The following is a 22,628-nucleotide window of genomic DNA, read 5'->3' as shown; positions in this document are numbered from 1 at the left end:
TCAAGTGACAAAGAAACAGAAGACATGATACATGCCAGCAAGGTACGTACAGTTTTTTTTGGCTTTATACCTGCTATTCCTTCTGCGGAACTCTCCGTACTGCTTGCCAACTCCCAAGTTAACTCTCAGTATGCCCATCTTAGACCAAATCTTGTTAAAAGCTGTGATTGCATCATGTACCCCTCTTTCATTACACTTGTCACAGATGCAATTTTATATTACTTGTGAATTTATTTGACTAATGTCTGCCTCGCTCACTAGAGTTTAAGTGCCATGTAACTGTAACTGGGATTCCTGTCAGTGTTGGGTCACCAGTACAGTTGGGCACTTAGCACAGCACCTGCATGTATGACGCTCAATAAATGTAGAAGGAAGGAAGGGAAGAAGAGAGGGAAGGAATTTGCCTACAGTTCACACAGCTAGTATGCAGTGGAGGTGGTATATTGGTTAAATAACCGTAAAAGATTTAGATAACACATTTCATAAGGCATGACAAAATTAACTGTTTAAAAAAATAGAACAGACAATAAACACCAATGTTTTGGGGGAGAGATCATTTCCACTAGTTAAGATTTAGGAAGAGTCCAGAGAGTTCAGGTTTGAGCCTAGCATTGAGAGACAAATAGTATACAAATAAGTGATGAGAAATAGGATTCTTTGTAGGTGGGACAGCACAGGCAAAAGTACCACAGTAAGAAAGCAAAAGGCATATTTAAGAGACTAACCATCTAACCATTATATTAGAATATAATCAACAAGGACCTACTGTATAGCACAGGGAACTCTCTCAGTATACTGTAATAACCTATATGGGACAAGAATCTGAAAAAGAATGGATCTATGTATATGTATAACTGAACTACTTTGCTGTACATCTGACACTAACACAACATTGTAAATCAACTATACCCCAATATAAAATAAAAATTAAATTGAAAAAACCTAGAACAGGGCTTCCCTGGTGGCGCAGTGGTTGAGAGTTGGCCTGCCGATGCAGGGGACGCGGGTTCGTGTCCCGGTCCGGGAGGATCCCACATGCCGCGGAGCGGCTGGGCCCGTGAGCCATGGCCACTGGGCCTGTGCGTCCGGAGCCTGTGCTCCGCAACGGGAGAGACCACAGCAGTGAGAGGCCCGTGTACCGCAAACAAAACAAAACAAAACAAAACAAAACAAAACCTAGAACAGAGGGCTTTCTTGGTGAACAGGTTGAAAAGGCAGGGTCATGGAGGGATTAAATGTCAATCTAAATTATTATTTTTTTCCACAGGCTTGGGAGCTATTGAAGATGTTTGAGAAAGAAAAGCATCTAATTATAGTACTGTTTATGAATAACAATCTGGCAGTAGAACTGAGAGACAGAAGACACTAAACCATTTAAGAGACTTGCAAAACCTTAGGGCAAAGGTAATTGCCACAGATCCTAGTTGAGTACAGGTGTCAATACTGTTATCAAATTGAGTTATTGAAGTCTGGACTAAGGTGCAGGATGCTGAGCACAAAAAGAATTAGGGATAGATTCAAAAGAAATTACAAAGCAGGAAATATAAGCAAGATCTAGAAAAAGAAAAAAGAAGGTGATTGAATTACAGTGCCAGCAGGAAGCAGATGGTACACTCAAAGGGCTAACTGGACAGGACTTAATGAAGGGAGTATTTACAAAGGTGTGGGCAGGGTCAATAAACCAACAAGGGCTTGTGAAGCACGCAGGGACTTGCAACAGTAGGAAGCCTTTACTGATATTAAAGCTGAAGGGACCATCATTGAAACCTGGTGAGAGTTTCTGAAGGGAGAGGGCTACAGCTTTAGCAGGAGCATTGGCCTTAGGTAGAGGAACTCAGCCACTGCCAAAGATCTGCTAGTGCCTGCCACTGGCTTATTCTAATGAGAAGCCAGAGGGCAAGGGAGACTGCATGACGCTGCACAGAACAGGGCAGAAGAGATGGCGAATGGATCTAAAAAGGTAATGACAGCATATACGGCATAGTGACCAAGGCCAAGGTCCTGGCTAAGGATGCTAGGGATGAGGTATGCATGTGTGTGCCTTCCCTAGCCACTGGCTCTAAAAGAATGGAAACCTAGAGACAGACAGTGAAAGGGAGAATGAGGAAGGGCTGTAAGTAATAATTCAAGAGGTAATGAACAGTTGAGCATTTGAAAAAATGCAGCCCTTTCAGGGAGAAGTGAGAAAACAGAACCCCTACACCCAATGCAAAAAGCTCAATATAGGGTCCTTAGACCCTGTGATACTTCTGTCTAGCCTAGAAATAGTAATAATAGTTGGCACACCACGTCCAATTAATTTTACTGGACTCCCGTCCCCTCTTCAGTCCCACAAACACTATCTACATCTCACTTTGATCCAAGCTTCCTTTCTTTTGATTAGTTGTTTACTGTTTCCTTATTTGCCCAAATTTGGTGCCTCTCACCTGTTTACTAGGTAGGCTCTATAGGGACAAATTAGCTGAGGCCTTTCTGTCATACTACCTAAACCAACCCAAACAGAGGAGCCCTCACTTAATTAAACCTCTGACATCTACCTCCCATATTCTCTACCTTCTGGGACTAACCCTCACTTATCTATCACTAGCAGAAGAAAAGAATAAATATATAGAATCACAGTGACAGAAAATATCAGAAAGATTCAAACAAGAGATCAATGAGAGGAGGCAGAGAGGGAAATTAGAATTCATCATCGTTTTATTTGCAGGTTAGCCACATAGTAGTTAAGAATACGCTAGGCCAGATAGACATGCTTTTGAGTTCCAGCTCTGCCACTAGTTGACTGTATGACTTCGGATAATTACTTAATCTCCATAAGCCTTGATTTCATTTGTGAAGGTGGGAATATCTACCTTACATGGTTAAGTATTTAGCACAGTGACTGACACACTGCAAATAAGTTCTCAACAAAGCTGGCTATTAGAAATCATCATCATCGACTTCCCTGGTGGCGCAGTGGTTAAGAATCCGCCTGCTAACGCAGGGGACATGGGTTCGAGCCCTGGTCCAGGAAGATCCCACATGCCATGGAGCAACTAAGCCCGTGCGCCACAACTACTGAGCCTGCGCTCTAGAGCCCGCGAGCCACAACTACTGAAGCCCTCATGCCGAGAGCCCCTGCTCTGCAACAAGAGAAGCCACCACAGTAAGAAGCCCGCGCACCACAATGAAGAGTAGCCCCTGCTTGCCACAACTAGAGAAAGTCTGTGTGCAACAAAGACCCAACACAGCCATAAATAAATAAATAAATAAATAAATAAAAAAAAAACCTATAGCTTTCATGAATCTTTAAGATTTGATTTCTAAATGTGAGAATAGCGTTTAAAAAACTCATCATCATCATTATTTGAATGATGATGTGCTGCCATTGTATATATGGCTACTGTACTGCAAAAAAAATGGTTAAAAGTAGTTATCAACATAAGGCATATACTTATACCAGGGTACAGATAAAGACAAAGATATATCAGAATATGAATATGGAATGTGTGAGATTAACTTGGTTCATACAAAGGATAAATGTAAATTGTATGATGGATGAATGGAGGGTAGTCCTGGGAGCTGCATGTTCAGACTGGATGGAGTCATCTACTCTAGTAGATGCTAGTTTAGAAGACGTCCCCTAGGAAGCAGGATCAATCTGTAAAATCAAGTAAGTCAGTAGTTACTGAACATGTACCATGTGCCTAAGACTACAATAAATTATGAGTAATTTTTAAAAATTAAGGATAAGATATAACCCCTAACCTCAAAAACCCTACAACCTCATTGAAAGGGTTATGAATACAATCTAAAATAAATTATGAAATTCTGAATTGCAGACTGTAAGTTCAATAAGTGCCCACAGAAGGGAAAGAGCTAATGGGTTAGAGTCCTTGGTGAGAAATTCATGGGAGTAAGGTTGGAGTGGGATGGGTGAAGGGGGAAGAACTTGAAATAGATAAAAGATATTTGAAAGAGGAAAGGACTGGGAGTTGGGAGCACCCCAAAGATGCCACTCCAGAGGTATCCTGGTAAGAGGAACCTCAAAAATCAATTCAACTTGTACAGAATGCCAACTGTGTCTGGTAATGTGTTATATACTGAGGTACAGAAAACAAGATAATCTCTGTTCTCAAAGAACTCAGAATGCCCTGACAGAAAACTAGGAAAATGAAACAAAAAAGTTATCACTGACAAATGCTATAATATAGGGATGGTCATTCCAAAAGGGAATTTTGGAGCAATGGGAGAGCAGACAATGGACAGGACTCTATATTTACATAGAAGGGCAGGGGCTTCTGGGTGAGTGATTTTCTAGAGCTTAGAGCCCTTCGGCCTCTGTTCATCTACCCTCAGTTAGCGGAAAGGCATCTAAATTGTAGTGCATGATGAAAAAGTGAGCTGAGAGCCAGGATATGCTTTTAGGAGTTAACACTTGAGCCGAGGCCTGAAGGGTTAAGTGGTGACTGCGGAGGGGAAGGCAACGTTGACAGAATAGCAAGTACAATGACACTGAGGCATGAGGGCGTGATATAGTTTAGGAACCCTACGAAGCTTCCTGTCCTCCCTTCCCATCCCTCCACCAAGGTTTGCGGGATAAAATACAGGATGCCCAGTTAAATTCAAATTTAGATAAACAACTAATAATTTCAAAATACAAGTATGTCCCAAATATCGCACACACTCCGGGCCCCCTTCAATTCATCCTAGCTCGCCACCCCGCCCCGGAGCCCACAAACCCGCCCCCGGTATTACCCAAGAGCTGGCGAGGTAAAGCATGAGAAACCATCACAGGTTTATTTTTCCTTCACTCTTATTTTTTTTCACTCTCGGGTCACCGGCCCAGGCCTGAGGGATGAAGCTCGAAGCTCGCTCCGCTTCAGGGGTCAGTCTCCATCAACTGGAGTTGAGGCGGGGGAAGTAGGGTGTCACCCACAAATAACACTCACCCAGCCCTGAAAAAACACCTCCCAGCGCCCGCCTTCCGGGCAAACTGAAGTCGCCGGACCGGAAACCCCGCCCCCGCCGGAGGTGGAGAGGACGCGAGACAGCCTGTCCAGAAGGAAGGTAATTCTCCCGCTGCGGCCACTAAGAACCCAGTGCCTGGCGTGCAACCGGAAACAGGACGGGGGCGGGCCTTCCTGCCGGAAGTTGTCGTCTCGCAGTTGTTTCGGTTGGCCGTCTAGCTGGTAGGAGTAGTCCCGGCAGCCTGCAGCAAGGAACCGCAGCCGCAGGGTTAGACCTTCCAAGGCAGTTTAGAGCTGGGGACTGAGCTGCTGTGGTGCAGTCAGATCATGAGCCCGACCACGCACTGGGGAGAGTGGTTCCTGAATCTGTGGGTGTCCCCCGCCGGGGTATTTGGCGTAGCCTTCCTTGCCCGAGTGGCCCTGGTTTTCTATGGGGTCTTCCAGGACCGGACCCTGCTCGTTAGGTATACAGACATCGACTACCAGGTCTTCACCGACGCCGCGCGTTTCGTCACGGAAGGGCGCTCCCCTTACCTGAGGGCGACCTACCGTTACACTCCGCTGCTGGGGTGGTTCCTCACTCCCAACATCTATCTCGATGAACTCTTTGGAAAGTTTCTCTTCGTCAGCTTCGACCTCCTCACCGCCTTCCTCTTATACCAGCTACTGCTTCTTAAGGGGCTGGGTCGCCGCCGGGCTTGCGGTTACTGTGTCTTTTGGCTTCTTAACCCCCTACCTATGGCGGTGTCCAGCCGAGGCAATGCGGACTCAATCGTCTCCTCCCTGGTGCTTATGACCCTGTACCTAATAGAAAAAAGGCTCGTCGCGTGTGCCGCTGTATTCTATGGTTTCGCAGTGCATTTGAAGATGTATCCGGTGACCTATATCCTTCCCATAGCACTCCACTTGCTTCCGGAACGCGACAGAGACGAAGGCCTCCGTCAGTCCCGGTATTCTTCCCAGGCTCGTCTGTATGAATTCCTGAAGAGGCTGTGTAATCGGGCTGTGCTGCTCTTCGTAGTCGTTGCTGGACTCACGTTTTTTGCCCTGAGCTTCGGTTTTTACTACAAATATGGTTGGGAGTTTTTGGAGCACACCTACCTTTATCACCTGACCAGGCGGGATATCCGTCACAACTTCTCTCCATACTTCTACATGCTGTATTTGACCGCAGAGAGCAAGTGGAGTTTTTCCCTGGGAATTGCTGCATTCCTGCCACAATTCATCTTGCTTTCAGCAGTGTCTTTCGCTTATTACAGAGACCTTGCCTTTTGTTGTTTTCTTCATACGTCTATTTTTGTGACATTTAACAAAGTCTGCACCTCCCAGTACTTTCTTTGGTACCTCTGCCTCCTGCCTCTTGTGATGCCACTAGTGAGAATGACTTGGAGAAGAGCTGTGGTTCTCCTGATGTTATGGTTCATAGGGCAGGCCTTATGGCTGGCTCCTGCTTATGTTCTTGAGTTTCAAGGAAAGAACACCTTTCTGTTTATCTGGTTAGCTAGCTTGTTCTTTCTCCTTATCAACTGTTCCATCCTCATTCAAATCATTTCCCATTACAAGGAGGAACCCCTGACAGACAGAACCAAATATGACTGATAGATGCTCCAGTTCTTCTGCAACTTCCATTCTGATTGTTCTGAATGGACCAAAGAGAGCTTTGGAAAGAATTGTTTTGAACATCCTAAGCACTCTAGTGAAACTTCAGTTTAGAGCATAAAACCCTATTCCAACAAATTTAAATGAATGTTTGCCTTATAACGGGGACTCAGTAACTGAGGTCCACCCTTTAGGAAATCTCAGGACTCATTTATCTGGGACACGATGGGAAGTAAAGGTTACTAGTTTGAATACAGAAGAGCTGGGGCTTCCCTGGTGGCGCAGTGGTTAAGAATCTGCCTGCCAATGCAGGGGACACGGGTTCGAGCCCTGGTCCGGGAAGATCCCACATGCCGCGGAACAACTAAGCCCGTGTGCCACAACTACTGAGCCTGCGCTCTAGAGCCCGTGAACCACAACTATCGAAACCCATGCACCTAGAGCCTGTGCTCTGCAGCAAGCGAAGTCACCGCAATGAGAAGCCCATGCACCACAACGAAGAGTAGCCCCCGCTCACCGCAACTAGAAAAAGCCTGCGCCCAGCAACGAAGACCCAACGCAGCCAAAAAAAAAAAAAAAAAAAAATTATTAGGCTAAATTAAAAAGCAATTAAAAAACAGAAGGGCTGATGAAATTATCAGATGCTAAAAGGTTTTTGTAGAAAATAGAGGAAACATAAAGTCAAAAAACAAATGTCTAAGCCAGTATTTGTTCCAGTATTTATACTGTGGTACTATCTGAAGCTGTCTTATCTTTTGTACTATCTGAAGCTGTCTTACCTTTTAACTCCCACTTTTTCATTCTGAAGCTTTCTTGATAACTGAAAACTCATAAAATGTTCCTAAAGTACAGCTTTTAGATATGAAGTGTTAAATAATGATGCTGTGCTTAGGTTGGGAAAGCTAATTCTGTATTAAAAGTGGGGGCTTAGAAGATAAAGAATCCAAAGAATTTAAATTGTAGTCATGTTTCATGTATTTGTTTTATAACTTAGTTTTTCAGTGCTTAGTCCCAGTGGTAATAGACTGCTGTTTGGTTTTTTACAAAAAGGATTAAATTAAAATTCATCCATCTTTAAACTTTTCAACATATTTTAAAATAGCATCTTGCTTTATATGTTTGAGGTCACACACTGTAAGGACATTTTAGAACTCTCTTTTACCCCTTTGTTTTTAATTTGCTGATTGCTAAAAAACATTTTTCATTTAGAGTTTAAGTTAATCAAGTGTTATCAGTGTTGTAAAAATGATTAGTAGTTTTTAGGTGGTAAAATATTAAATTGTTAATAAGGCATTTCCCAGCTTACAAATACCTTACATGTGAAAATTCCATGATAGGAATGGAGACCTGCATGGGAGGCTCCTGGAAAGCATAAGAAGCATCCTAATAGCCATTAGTCTTTTAGACCAGGAAATTGAGGGAGAGATTGTGGAAATGAGGCTTTGGTGGCCAGATCCATTTACCTTATTACTATAATATTTCTAGGAAAAAATGCTTTGTGAGTTTCAAACAAGCAAGCTAAAAAAAAATTTTTTTAAAATAGCCTATCTAAGTGGAGACTCCCTAACACTCTAAAATGCATTAGCAATGAGTGAGTTTGAGTTTATGATTTTGATATTAAAAGATGAGTAATTTAACAACATTGTTCTTTCACAGTTAAAAAGAAAAACAAAAACCTCCAGAGAAGTAGTATATTTCATGTCAGTTCAGGCCTAAAAAGCCTCTGAGAATAAGATGTCTCTAGGCAGGTCATAATTAAGAATGCTATTACTGGCAGCACTTCTTAGATGGATACCTTTTAGGACCCACCATTGGAAAGAAGGGGTGAATGGGTCCCTTTGCATGGGCTGCTGTTAGGGTGAAAATAGCAGAGACAATCAATTGTTGAGGACGGTGACCTTGCTTATAACGTCTTGTTTCATATCCCACATTAGGTATTATCTTAAGGGCTCTTTGTATATGATCATTAGTGGCCTTCCAGCCAAGGCATTCTTACCTTTTTTTCCCCTTCATTCCTTTATAATGATAATTAAAAATTTTTTTTATTTGGTAGAACTAGTGGGAAAATGGAAACAGAAGTAGAATTCCAACATCTCATTATAATTGTCTTTTTGGTATCCCTGACTAATTTTTTTTTTTTTTTTTTTTTTTTTTTGCAGTACACGGGCCTCTCACTGTTGTGGCCTCTCCCATTACAGAGCACAGGCTCCGGACGTGAAGGCTCAGCAGCCATGGCTCACGGGCCCAGCCGCTCCGCGGCATGTGGGATCTTCCCGGACCGGGGCACGAACCCGTGTCCCTTGCATCGGCAGGCGGACTCTCAACCACTGCGCCACCAGGGAAGCCCCCCTGACTAATTTTTTAATAGTCACAAGTGTACTTACTTATTCATTTCCTTATTATTATTATTTTTTTTACTTTAACATTCTTTGTTGTGCTTTACTCTTCCTACTTACATTGAAATTGCTGTATAATATACTATCACATGGATGTTCACATTGTAAATGCATCATAAGACGTTAAACATTTAGCATGTTTTAGATCACTCCCTTAACATTCTTAGCAGTCAGTGGAGTTCTGTTGGGATCTTTGGAGGGAACTGCAGATCCTGCCTTACAAGAAATTCTCTACCAAAGAACTGCAGGTGTTTCTTAAAAGATGCAGAGAGTATTTTATAGCTTATTTGCTGTGAGACATTTAGTAAATTAACTCAAGAAATGATTTCATTTGGTCTCTTGGGTTTTTAATTTTTTTTCATTTATTTTTGTGTTCCAGTTTTGTAAAATCTCTTTTTGTCTTCTTTTCACTTGCAGTCCTTTGGTTTCTTTATTCATCCTGTAGTAACACTTTAAAATTGAATAGCACTTTGGCTTATTTCCTATATGATTCTTTTTGTTCTTATGCCACCTCTTAAGATCAATATACCCATTTACAGATAAGCATTAATTATTAACGTATGAAGCATGGTTCTCAAGATGGTCTGTGTTCTAAACAGAAGGACTGCATTACTTATTTTCTTCTGTAGTTGCCTTAATGTCTTCAAAATGTGATCCCTAAATATCCCTAGATAAAATCCCTAGATTAGGTCTATTGGAAAGGCTAATCTCTTTGTTAAAACCATGTTGTTTCAGTTACTGACTTATCATAAGGCGGAATGACTCTGTAAGTGACATAACATTGTTTCAAAAGTTTTGTAGGGGCTTCCCTGGTGGCGCAGTGGTTGAGAGTCCGCCTGCCAATGCAGGGGACGCGTGTTCGTGCCCCAGTCCGGGAAGGTCCCACATGCTGCGGAGCGCCTGGGCCCGTGAGCCATGGCCGCTGAGCCTGCGCTTCCGGAGCCTGTGCTCCGCAACGGGAGAGGCCACAACAGTGAGAGGCCCGCGTAACGCAAAAAAAAAAAAGTTTTGTAGGACTTGTCTTTTAGTTGACTTGTGGCTGAATATATTGTTATTTCTCCAGCTGTTTCTATTCTAACCACCCTTACCTCAACCATCTATGCAATGAGTGGAAACGGAAAAAATGGAAAATTTCACATGGGACAGTCCCTAAACGCAACCTCTTGTTTGTTTGTTTTTTCCCCCAGTGCTCTACTATGAACAATTTTAAACATTACCCATATGCCTACTATCTAAGTTCAACAATTAGCATTTTGCCATGTTTGCTTTATTTATATAATTTTTATTTATTTATATATAATTTTTTTCTGAACCATGCAAAGTTGCAAACAACATTGAACTTCACCACTAAATACATCAGCATGCATCTCCTAAAAAGTCTTTTCTTACAAAACTAGTATATTGTTATCTAATATTATTTTATCATCCTGTCCATTTTCAAATCTCTCCAATTATTTTGTGTTTAATTTTAAAGAATAGACATTCTTGGACCTCAAAGATTCCATGAAAGAAAGAGATGATAAATAATCTATGATTAAGAAGTTTGGATCTTTCCCTGGTCTTTATTTTATTTATTTATTTATTTTTTTTGCGGTACGCGGGCCTCTCACCGTTGTGGCCTCTCCCGTTGCGGAGCAACAGGCTCCGGACGCGCAGGCTCAGCGTCCATGGCTCACGGCTCACGGGCCCAGCCGCTCTGTGGCATGTGGGTTCTCCCCGGACCGGGGCCCGAACCCGTATTCCCTGCATCGGCAGGCGGACTCTCAACCACTGCGACACCAGGGAAGCCCTTTCCCTGGTCTTTAAAACAAAGTGAGAGAGAGGCATGGACATATATACACTACCAAACGTAAGGTAGATAGCTAGTGGGAAGCAGCCGCATAGCACAGGGAGATCAGCTCGGTGCTTTGTGACCACCTAGAGGGGAGAGATAGGGAGGGTGGGAGGGAGGGAGATGCAAAAGGGAAGGGATATGGGAACAGATGTATATGTATAACTGATTCACTTTGTTATAAAGCAGAAACTAAAAAAAAAAAAAAAGTGAGAACTAAAGGGATTTACCTTCCATCAGAGTTGAACAAACAATTTTTTTGTGCAAATCTTTCTGTCTCCCTCCTAAGAAAATACAGGGTGGTAATCATCCCTAATACGTTTTCCAAATAAAAGATTATATATGTTTAGATTCTTTTTTTTTTTTTTTTTATGTCTACACTGCATGGCTTGCGGGATCTCAGTTCCCCAGCCAAGGATTGAACCCTGGCCATGACAGTGAAAGCCCGGAATCCTAACCACTAGGCCACCAGGGAACTCCCGATGTTTAGATTCTAAACATTTATTTATTTATTTGTGGCTGTTTTCGGTGTTCGTTGCGGTGCACGGGCTTCTCATTGCTGTGGCTTCTCTGTTGCAGAGCATGGGCTCTAGGCGCACGGGCTTTAGTAGTTGTGGCACGTGGGCTCAGTAGTTGTAGCTCACGGGCTCTAGAGCACAGACTAAGTAGTTGTGGCGCATAGGCTTAGTTGCTCCGTGGCATGTGGGATCCTTCCAGACCAGGGCTCTAACCCGTGTCCCCTGATTTGGCAGGCGGATTCTTAACCACTGTGCCACCAGGGAAGTCCCACATTTAGATTCTTAATACCTACCCCTCTCCTCCAACAACAGGTGATTAACTGATTTTAAATCTTGATTATAAGTTCTGGCTTTTCATGACTATATGAGTTGAGGTACCTATTCCACCACATATGGTTTCATTTTGTTTCCACAGCAACACTTTAGAGTTGATATTTGTACTTCCATTTCAAAGGTGGACAAAGAGGCTCAAAGATTAAATGGCTTACAAATAAGTGACAGGGCTAGAATTTGAAGCAAATTTTGCCTTACTAAATGTCATACTCTTTCCACTATATTAGGTTTTGGATTTTTCCAAAGTGCCCAGTTGCAACGGATAAAGATTGTGGCAAAATAAATGAAACTCAGCACCACTCTAACAAATGTCTTGCCAATCAATTTGTCCTTACTCTTTTAGGTATTCGCTTGAGGGGCAGTCCCCTGCAGTTGTGCAAGTTTCTGTCATCCCCAAACTTTTCTCTTTAGTAATTCCAGACCTTTAATAACCCCCTCCCACATCCAAACTCTCTCACCAAATTGTATAATTTCTTTGTTACTGCTGAATTTGCAATGCCCTTTCCCTCCATAGCCTGGTCTAAGAAGCTGATTTGCTGAACCACATGTTAACCCATCTATTTGTAAATCAAGCTATGGCATTATGTGAACATGATTTCCAAATGATTATTGTTAAATTTCTCTTGCTCTACAATGTACCTTCTGCAGTGTGCATTCATACAGTTAAAACTCATGTCCTATACTGATAGTATAGCATAAGAGAACACAGATTCATATAGTTTAGGTTCAAATCCCAGCGTGTAACCTTGGGCAAAATTCTTTTATCTAGATGAAATAGTTTTCCATCTGTGAAATGAGGATGATAATGTAATCCTCATAGAACTGTTTGTAAGAATTAAACGAGTTAATAAGCCCAAAGTGCTTATGCTGACCCAGGACAAGCCATTCCCTATCACCTCCCCAGCTTTAATATATCTGTTTACAAACCTTTAAAGAAGGAGCTCATTTTGGAATTGGGGCTTAAGCCTTTTCCTCCCAATTTACTAGGATTTAGGAAAAGAACCTGGATTTGTACTAAATAATTGTCTTAACTACCTGTCAATATAAACTTTATTCCTTCTAAATAATTGTTTTAACTACCTGTTAATATAAACTTTATTCCTTTTGTTAATATAAACTTTATTCTAAAGTTTGATCTGGCTCTCTGAGAAGATAGTAGTTATATGTGAAAGTGTATGCACAGGTTTTTTAAATGTCTAGTTCTGGCTTGACAATTTTGTATTTGTGCATTCCTGTCATACATTGGCTGGCTCTACGCAGTGGAAGTTTGGCTCTTGCCCCTAAGTTACACAGCACTTCTTTTTTCCATTGTGTTGAGGGGTCATTCAAGGGTTGGTTCTCTGTTGATGGAAGCACATGTCCTCTGCCTAGATCAGAGTCATCAGAATAGCACAAGCATTTATTCAGCGCTGATCCAGGGGAACCATTCATTTAGTCAAAACAGCATTCATATTCATTATCCTAAAAAAAAACAGACTAAATGGGAATATTTCTAGCTGTTCAGACACTTTGCTAATTGTTATGTCTGCTATATAAAATGAAATGACACTTACAGTGACTATTTAAAGATAATTTGGATCATGAATGTTTGAAGCTCAGTGATTTCACAAACGGAATTTTTAACCTTCTTTGCTCTCTATTCTTTTGGTGATTATTTATAAATCCAGGCCTATGCCAAGTCCTATAATAGATGAATAAGACAAGATCCACGCTCTTGAAGAGTTGACAGTAAGAACAGAAGCATTAATATAATAAAATTCCACATGAGACCTCATTAAGTTCCACAACAATCCTGTGATTTGTAAAATGGGGCAGTATAAGGTATTACTATTCCTATTTTACCGATAAGAAAATTAAGGCTTAGAAGCAAGTGACTTTCTAAGGCCACACAGCTTGTAGGCCTACTCTTAGAAAAGAGTAGGTCTTCTGATTCTTTTTTTTTTTAACATTTTTTTTTGTGTGTGTGTGTTACGCGGGCCTCTCACTGTTGTGGCCTCTCCCGTTGCGGAGCACAGACTCCAGATGTGCAGGCTCAGCGGCCATGGCTCATGGGCCCAGCCGCTCCGCAGCATGTGGGATCTTCCCGGACCGGGGCATGAACACGCTTGCCCTACATCGGCAGGTGGACTCTCAACCACTGCGCCACCAGAGAAGCCCGGTCTTCTGATTCTAATTCTATATTTTGCAAGTCCTCCTGAATTCCATATGATGCAGGTGATCACAGTGAAAGGCTTCATTTGTTTACCAAATGTCATTCATTTAACAAAAGGCCCCGAGTATCTTCTATGTGGCAGACATTGTTCTGGGCAATGTGGATGCAGCTCTGAGTGAGGCAAAGACTCTGTCTTCATGGAGCTTACATTTCCACGGGAGGCAAAGAAGAAGCAAACACATGATTGTGACGATTGCCATAAAGAAAAATAAGGTAAGCTAAGGAAGTAGTGATGGCAGTGAGGAGAGGTGTGGGTGCTGTTGTAGATAAAGCAGTTCGGGATGGCATCTTGAGGTGGCATTTGAGCAGAGACCTGAAAAAACGAAGACATGACATTCATGCAGCTCTCTGGGGAAGAGCATACCTTACTGAGTGGAAGGCAGTGCAAAGGTGAGATAGGAAAGAGCTTGGCATGTTTAAAGAACAGCAGGAAGGGGAGTATAATTGGTTGGAGTGAGCAAGGATCACCCAGAATCTAATTCACAGTATCCAGTAGAACATGAATGCTAGTTCAGAAATACAATCAACATTAGTATTTTTTTTGGCCTGTAATAGAATAACTTTGAGCTCAGCCTGTTTTTCCTGATGTTGAGCACATGTTAATTTGTAAGGAAGATGAAATATATGTAAACAACTAAGTTGAGCAGTGTTACAAGGTACATTCACATGTTACTTTGAGATGCTGAGGATTGTCTTAAATCTATTTTTACAGATGAGAACCCTAAGGCTTAGAATATATGCACTCTGCCCAAGGTCAGAGTTAGTACGTGAGACGGGACCAGAACCCATATCTTCTGGAGCAAAATTTACTACTCCATTCTCTGTACTACGCTTGTCATTTAGATATTGACCCTAGAAGGTAGGAAGTTTGGGGAAAAGTTTTCCAACAGATCATTCATTCATTCATTTAGTAAACATTTCCTAAGGGTTTACTTTGTTCCAGACACTCAGCTAGGCTGTGGGTATGAGGATGATTATGACAACAGTCCTTGCTTCAAGGAACTCACAGTGTCTAATAGAGGACACAGATGGAAAGGTGATTTTAATTCAGTGTGACAATGGCTAGAGCAAATACATAAAGTAATTGGGAGCACTTCACTAATCCATCCATTTGACAAAGCTAGCAGACAACATGGTGCATACTAGTGTTAAATTAATTAAACAAGGAGGCCATTAGGCCGAGGTGGTTCCAATACCTTAGCAGCCTGCATAAGCAAGCCAAAACCTAAGCTTGTAAAGGTTAAAAAAGCCTTAACCTCTCAAAGGTTAAGAAACCGAAACCTAGGGACAACAAGTCATAAACAACCAAGTAGGCTTTTCCAAATAATGCAACAGCTATAGCCAATCAAATAATTTTTGCTTTGCTTCCACCTCTTCCCTATAAAAGTCTCTTCCCTAGCTCCTGTCGGTGGAGCACTCCTAACCACTTCCAGTTTGATGCTGCCCAATTCCAATCAATTTTTGCTCAAATAATCTTAAAATTTTTAATATGCTTCGGTTTATCTTTTAACACTATGTACTGAGACGTTTGTTACCTTACCTGTTTTCCTTTAATACTGAGTAAATATTGAGGGCTTTCTTTGAAACTCCCTTGCTTAAATCACTAGGTGATTGATTATACTTTTGATCATCTTTAGCTTAGCTCACAAGACCTTTCATGATGGGGCTCTGGCCTATATCTCCAGCTTCATCTACCTCACTCCACCCTACAGTTATACCAAATCACATCACCTCTTCATGCCTTTGCATCTGCCGTTTCTTTGGCTAAAACATCCTTCTCATCCCCTTCTCTCTCTTACCAGCTCCTAATTCAGCTATATATATTTTTTAGATATTTATTTATTTGGCTGTGCTTCTTCTCAGTTGCGGCTTGCGGGATCTTCATTGCCACATGCGGGACCTTCGTTGCGTCATGCAGGATCTAGTTCCCCGACCAGGGATCGAACCTGGGCCCTCTGCATTGGGAGTGTGGAGTCTTGACCACTGGACCACCAGGGAAGTCCCTCCTGTTCAGTTTAATGATTACCTTAATGAAACGTTCTCTGATTTAGTACCTCTATTATATAGAGTGGATAATGTTGCACAGTAATCTCCCATTTGTGTGTCTGAGCTGTCTAGACTGTGAGTTCCCTAGGGATAGTGATTTTTTCTTAGTCATTGATATTATTTTCCTCGGGCTTTCCCAGAACCAAGCAAAGATGAACAGGAGTAACCCATGTCATCAAGCTGTTAGGTGTGCCACAAACTTTCCTAGGTTTGTTGAATTGAGTTGTACGTGAATCTGTCAAGTGGGAACTGGGGAAAGTGAGCTTCTTTGCCCAGTGTCAATGGTGGCAGCTGCAAAAAAGAAAGGGAGCAGTTTCTGGGTGCCTGTCATTTCTAAATGCCCTCAGTATCCACCTAATTTTCTAAGCTAGAATCTTATAATCACCTCCTATTACTTCTTCTTCACTTGCTACCTGCCTTCCCATCTAATCAGTCACTGCTTCCTGTCAGCTCTACCTTGTAATGTACCTGGAGCCTGCTGGCATCTCGCCATTGTCATTGCCGATTCTACAGTTCAGGTCCTCATTATCTCTCATCTGGCTCCTGACTGGTCCTCGTGCTTCCCATCTCTCGCACCCTTTACTGCACCTCTCATTTATCCTCCCCACTGCTGCCAGAGTATGCTTTCCAAAGCAGACTGATCTTGTCACCATCCTGATAAAAGCATCCTAGAAGACTCCATGCGTGACCTGCGAGAAAAAGTCTAAATTCTGTAGCATCCTCCATCTTGTGCCAATTTCTCCTACTCAGCCTCACTCTAGCCAGCTGGATAATACATAGTTTCCTGAAATCACTGAACTATTCAGCCTTTTCCCATGCTGTCTCTCTGCCATGTGTGCTTCTCCTGTTCTTCAGATGAACTACCATTCATTTTTTAAGACCCAACTCACAGGCCCCTTCCTCTACCGGAAGGCATGCAAGGTGAGTTTATGGAGAGACATTAACTATTAAGAAAAGAAAAAAAAATAGGGCCAGAGTTGTAAGATTAGGTAAACTTTATTAATGCCCTTGATCTAGTATAGTTGTTTGTGTATCTGTCTTCTCTCAGAGTTGGTTACCTTGTGGAGGACAAGAATTGTTTTGTGCTTGTATCCTTAGTATACAGCATAAATTCTCAATAAATATTTGTTAAATAAATGAAGCTGGAATGAGGAGGGAACAAATGCTTATTGAATACCTGTTGGGAACTTAATAATGTGTGGTTTTCACACGTTTCATTCCATTCTCAAAACAACTTTTTAATATAAGTATTATTTGTGGACAAGAAAACAGGCTCAAGTAAATAGTTTTTTTTTAAAGTCATAGGCTTGTAAGGGATGGAGCTAGAGTTGGAACCTAAATCTGACTCTGCAACTGTCCTCTATTGAGTGATTCTCAGCCAGGGGCAGCTTTGCCCCCCACTCTGGAGACATTTTTGGTGGCCACAACTGGGAAATGTTACTGGCATCTACTGGGTACTGGACATGTGCTGGGTACTGTACTGGGTACAGACCGGTGATGCTGCTAAACATCTTACAATGCACAGGACAGTTCTGACAGCAAAGACTTTTCTGGCCCCAAAACTCTACTGAAAAGCAAGAAATCAAACAAAGTAAATGCATCTGCTAGGAGGCTAACCGGGCTGAAGAAATGTCTTAGGGGCTTGAAGCCAATCATGAGCTACTGGCTTTAATGAGAAAAAAAGACTCTTCTGCCCAGTCCCTGACCTGCCTCTGATCTTATGGTTCTTTCTCTACTGCATTCACCCAGTCTTTCTTCTTTCTATCTTTCTTCTCTTTTCCAACTTTTCGTCTCCTCAGCAGACTCTAATTTAGCTTGGAGAAGGCAACCCAGAAAACTCCAACGTTTTCAGACCTCTTTTCTGATTAGAAGGTAGAGTCACTATATAAGAAGCTGCAGGTTTCAAACTGACAACATCCCTAGAATCTGGGAACAAGGTCAAAAATGTCACCTTCTGAAATTGACAACAAAAAAATGGATGAGATTAATTACTGTGATAATCTTCCCAGGAAATAACCCATCTAAGAAATTCTTGATAAGTGTGCTGCTGATAAGACGTGGTTGTTTCCTACTCTCAGCCAGGGTCCAAGAGTGCCTCCTCATTGAAGGAAAGCATTTAAAATGTAACTTGTGTGAGATAAACTGTAATCTAGGAAATTTTAAAATGTCTGTTCTGGGGAAGTGTTCTAAAGGGGGAAGCTTCTGATGACTCATGACTTTAACTGCCCATAATTGTTAAGGATGCTTTGCATGCTTTTTTTTCCTACAGCAGAATAAACTCTAGAAGGGAGGAACCACGTTCAATTTATCAGTATCTCCAGCAGCAGAGGCGTGGATGAGTCATTGGTAGAGAAGGGTAGGAATTAGTGGTGTGTGTGTGTATGGGGTTGTGGAATGTCACAGAACTACTATTCCTAGTGAAGTTCTCAATCAGGAATCCAATAACTTTTGTTGTATGCAAAATTGTGTGTGTGTGTGCAGGGGGGTGGTGTGCATATATTTGTGGGAAATGTCTGTAGACTTCATCAAAGGGGTCCTTGACCTCCAAAAAGTGAAGCCCACTCCCCTGGTGATGAAAATATAACTACTGGGGAAAAGGAAATAGAAAGAAGATTAACCAGAAAAGGTAAGGGAAGTGAATTCCTCTTAGGAGAGAGATGTTTCCTTCTTAGAGTTCAGATTTATTGCTGTGTTTGCATGAGGCCCCTTCATGTACACGTACAAGCATGCAGTGGAGAGATGAGCTGTGAGCAAACATCAAGGCAGAGCAGAGTCCATGCTCAAGGATGCCGGAGAAAGAATGATGAGAGGACCTGGAGAGAATTCAGGAGCGTGTGTGTGTGTGTGTGTGTGTGTGTGTGTGTGTGTGTATGCACGTATGTATCAGAGGGGACAGGATGAATATTAACTTGTCCAAGTATGCCAACATCAGTGCTGATTTTGGGTTCCAAGGATGTCCTGGGTTAGCCAATAGTCACCTGTAAAAGAAGAATTCTGTGAGGCTGAGTTCTAGGAAGCAGAGTAGGCAATTAAGATGGAGTCCTTCATTATTTTAGTCAAAATTCAGGTGTAAGTTACAGAAACAAATGTTAGCCAAGGGACTTATTTGAAGAGTACTGGATAGTTCATAAACTCCAAAGAAAGAGCTGAACAAGAAAATCTGGGAACACAAGAAACTGGGCAGTTTGGGGACTTCCACAGCTGGTGACCAGCTCCAGTGACCTCCAGTCTGCAGATCTCTGGGTCCAGGTTTTAAATTTCCAAGAGAGAAGCTAACTGTTGGTACTGGTCCTAGAGAAGAGGAAAGCGTGAGCCAAGGTATTTCCTCAGTTATTGCTGACTGCAGTCCTTGTCACTATTGGTTTGGGGTAGGTGTTATACCTTGAAAATAACGGGAGGGCTTCCCTGGTGGCGCAGTGGTTGAGAGTCCGCCTGCCGCTGCAGGGGACACGGGTTCATGCCCCGGTCCGGGAGAATCCCACGTGCCGCGGAGCGGCTGGGCCCGTGAGCCATGGCCGCTGAGCCTGCGCGTCCGGAGCCTGTGCTCCGCAACGGGAGAGGCCACAACAGTGAGAGGCCCGCGTACCGCAAAAAATAATAATAACAATAATAATAATAATAATGGGAGACAAGTACCCAGGTCTTCTATTTGACAGTTACCACTATGTGCCCTCAATGCATATTCTTAATTTCCTACTGTTTTAAAAACTAATGAATGGGAAAAGGGTGGGAGTTGGGTGGGAGAACTTTTTTTTTTTTTTTTTTTTTTTAATATATTTTTTTTTTATTTTACAAATTTAATCAGTTATACATATACCTATGTTCCCATATCCCCTCCCTTTTGCGTCTCCCTCGGTGGGAGAACTTTGAGGCAAAGGAAACAAACAGTGCAATGGCCCTCTGGTAGGATGAACCTGGAATCCCAGAAATAGAAAGAAGGCCCTTGTAGCTAGAGAATAATTTGCAAGGAGTGGGGAGTAGAGGAAGGGCGTTCACAGAACTTGTAGGCCTTTGTGGGCAGTTCAGGTTTTTTCTTCCTAGGTACAATAGAAAGCCACTGGAGGGATTTAAACACATATAAATTACACTTAAAAATTCAGTTTGGTGATAGAGAAAGGATTCTAGAAAGACCAACTTGGACGTTATTGCAATAATCCGGATGAGAGGTGATGGTGGTTTGAATCAAGGGGTAGTACTGGAGAGGGTGAGAAGGGGGTGGATTCAGCATGTATTTTTGTATTTTGGAGAGAGAATTGACAGGACTTGCTGATGGAACTGATGTCAGGGAGAAGAAAAGGGAAATCCAAATCAAATCCTAGGCTTTTGGCTTGAGCAACTAAAAGGACAGTAATGCCCTTTACTGAGCTGTGAAGACTGAGAGAAGGAGCAGATTTAGGGAGGAAGATGGAGTTTGGAATCGATCAATCTCGTGTCAAGTTTGAGGGGTCGGATGTCTTAGTGGGGAAACATGGGGGCCGCTGGCTGTACATCTGGGAGCCACCAGATTACAGACTTTACTTACAACAAGGGGCAGGGTGAGGTCACTTGGGAGGTACCTAAGACCGAGCCCTGGGCACTGTCACATTAGAAAGTCTAGCTGGGCAGCAACAGGCAATAGAGACAGGGAGTGGTCGGTGAGGTCAGAGAAATGCCATTTTGTTTTTAAAGTGCCGGCTTTTAATTTGTACGTTCTACATGTCCCACTTAGTTTATTCTGGACACTTTCATTGTTTATGAATACACTACAGATTTATCTGGTAAATGTCAGACCCTTCACAGCTCCACACTTTTCCTTGCCTAAATCATTGGCAAGATATTTCTAGATTCTTTATGTGTGTTTGAGGGGTTGGCAGGAATTCACTGTTAACTAGGCCTGGCAGGAAGGCCAAGTCTGCCAGTAAATCTCTCTCTGGGCCTGTAAATATTTGTCTAAGGTCCATTAAGTTACTGGGGATAAACCAGGTTCTTATAGGCAACTCTAATAAACCACATGCAGAAAATCCACTTTGTGGATTATTTGCAATAAATTTTAATTTTTCAGAGTGTTACATTAAATCCTGCCTAAGCTCTCTTATGGCATTTTGCATATTTCTGGGGTGGCTCTCTTTACCAACGTTTAGCAAATGACTTTATTTTAAAAGCAGTCTAGGGCTTCCCTGGTGGCGCAGTGGTTGAGCATCCTCCTGCCAATGCAGGGGACATGGGTTCAAGCCCTGGCACGGGAAGATCCCACATGCCGTGGAGCAACTAAGCCCATGCACCACAACTACTGAGCCTGTGCTCTAGAGCCAGCGAGCCACAACTACTGAGCCCGTGTGCCACAACTACTGAAGCCTTCATGCCTAGAGCCCATGCTCCACAATAAGAGAAGTCACTGCAACGAGAAGCCCGTGCACCACAACGAAGAGTAGCCCCCACTTGCCACAACTAGAGAAAGAGCGTGTGCAGCAACAAAGACCCAGTGCAGCCAAAAATAAATAAGTAAAATAAATAGGGCTTTCCTGGTGGCACAGTGGTTGAGAGTCCGCCTGCCAATGCGGGGGCCAAGGGTTCGTGCCCTGGTCCGGGAAGGTCCCACATGCCACGGAGCGGCTGGGCCCATGAGCCATGGCCGCTGAGCCTGTGCTCCACAACGGGAGAGGCCACAACAGTGAGAGGCCCGCGTACTGCAAAAAAAATTTATAAATAAATAAATAAATAAATAAATAATTTTAAAAAGCAGTCTAACCAGAACATAAGTAGAAAGGTGGGCCTGATGATTATATACAGTATACATATTTGCACACACACAGAGCAAACTGAACTATGTGAACTCTATCTAGCTCCTTCTAATACTTATAGCTGTGTAACTATAATAATCAATTAGTCCACCTGGTACCCCCAGGTTTCCTTATTTTTTAATTAAAAATAAAGCTTTCCCCCTTGTTATCAAAACAAGATATTTATTATAGAAAAACAAAATGTTAAAAAAGGAAGTTTGGGGGCTTCCCTGGTGGCACAGTGGTTAAGAATCCACTTGCCAATGCAAGGGACACGGGTTTGAGCCCTGGTCTGAGAAGATTCCACATGCTGTGGAGCAACTAAGCCTGTGCACCTGCGAACCAGAGCTACTAGAGCCTGCGAACCACAACTACTGAGCCCACATGCCACAACTAATGAAGCCCACGCACCTAGAGCTTGTGCTCTGCAACAAGAGAGGCCACTGCAATGAGAAGGCTGCTCAACGCAACTACAGAAAGCCCATGCACAGCAATGAAGACCCAACAGCCAAAAAAATAAAATAATAAAATAAAAAATAAATAAAAAAATAAAAAGGAAATTTGGAACACAATAATCATAAGCTCACAATCCAGAGATAACCTCTGTTAGTACTACTATTGATATCTTGAGATATATCCTTTCTGATCTCTGTACATACACTGTGTAGTTTGGAGTCACACTAATCTAAAATAAAAATAGACTTAATTTTATGTTTTAAATGTAATTAAATATAAATTTTAAAAACCCTTAGCAAGGAAATCTAAAAAAGAGTGGCTTTACGTATATGTATAATTGATTCACTTTGCTGTACAGCAGACTAACACAGCATACTCTAATAAAAATTTTAAAAAATAAATAAATAAAGGAGACTTAAAAGACATATCCCTCCCCCCCACAAAAAGAACCAAAAACAAAAAACAAAACTCTTAGCAATGTATTGTGAATATCTTTCAATAATAATAAATATTTTTTCAGGACTTCTTC

At 42.2% G+C, this 22,628-nt stretch overlaps 1 protein-coding gene across 1 annotated transcript; it reads left to right on the top strand.

Annotated features, from left to right (window-relative positions):
- The first annotated feature begins 5,154 nt into the window (after nucleotides 1-5,154).
- PIGM (phosphatidylinositol glycan anchor biosynthesis class M) lies at nucleotides 5,155-7,705 on the top strand. The gene has a single exon (XM_060088324.1). It carries the CDS (start codon nucleotides 5,277-5,279, stop codon nucleotides 6,546-6,548), a length of 1,272 nt encoding a protein of 423 aa, XP_059944307.1. The 5' UTR covers nucleotides 5,155-5,276; the 3' UTR covers nucleotides 6,549-7,705.
- The last annotated feature ends 14,923 nt before the right edge of the window (nucleotides 7,706-22,628 follow it).

The sequence above is a fragment of the Mesoplodon densirostris genome, chromosome 2, assembly GCF_025265405.1.
Source record: "Mesoplodon densirostris isolate mMesDen1 chromosome 2, mMesDen1 primary haplotype, whole genome shotgun sequence".
Classification (NCBI taxonomy): Eukaryota; Metazoa; Chordata; class Mammalia; order Artiodactyla; family Ziphiidae; genus Mesoplodon; species Mesoplodon densirostris.
Note: the sequence above shows the minus strand (reverse complement) of the source record. Positions and strands in the feature narration are given on the sequence as shown.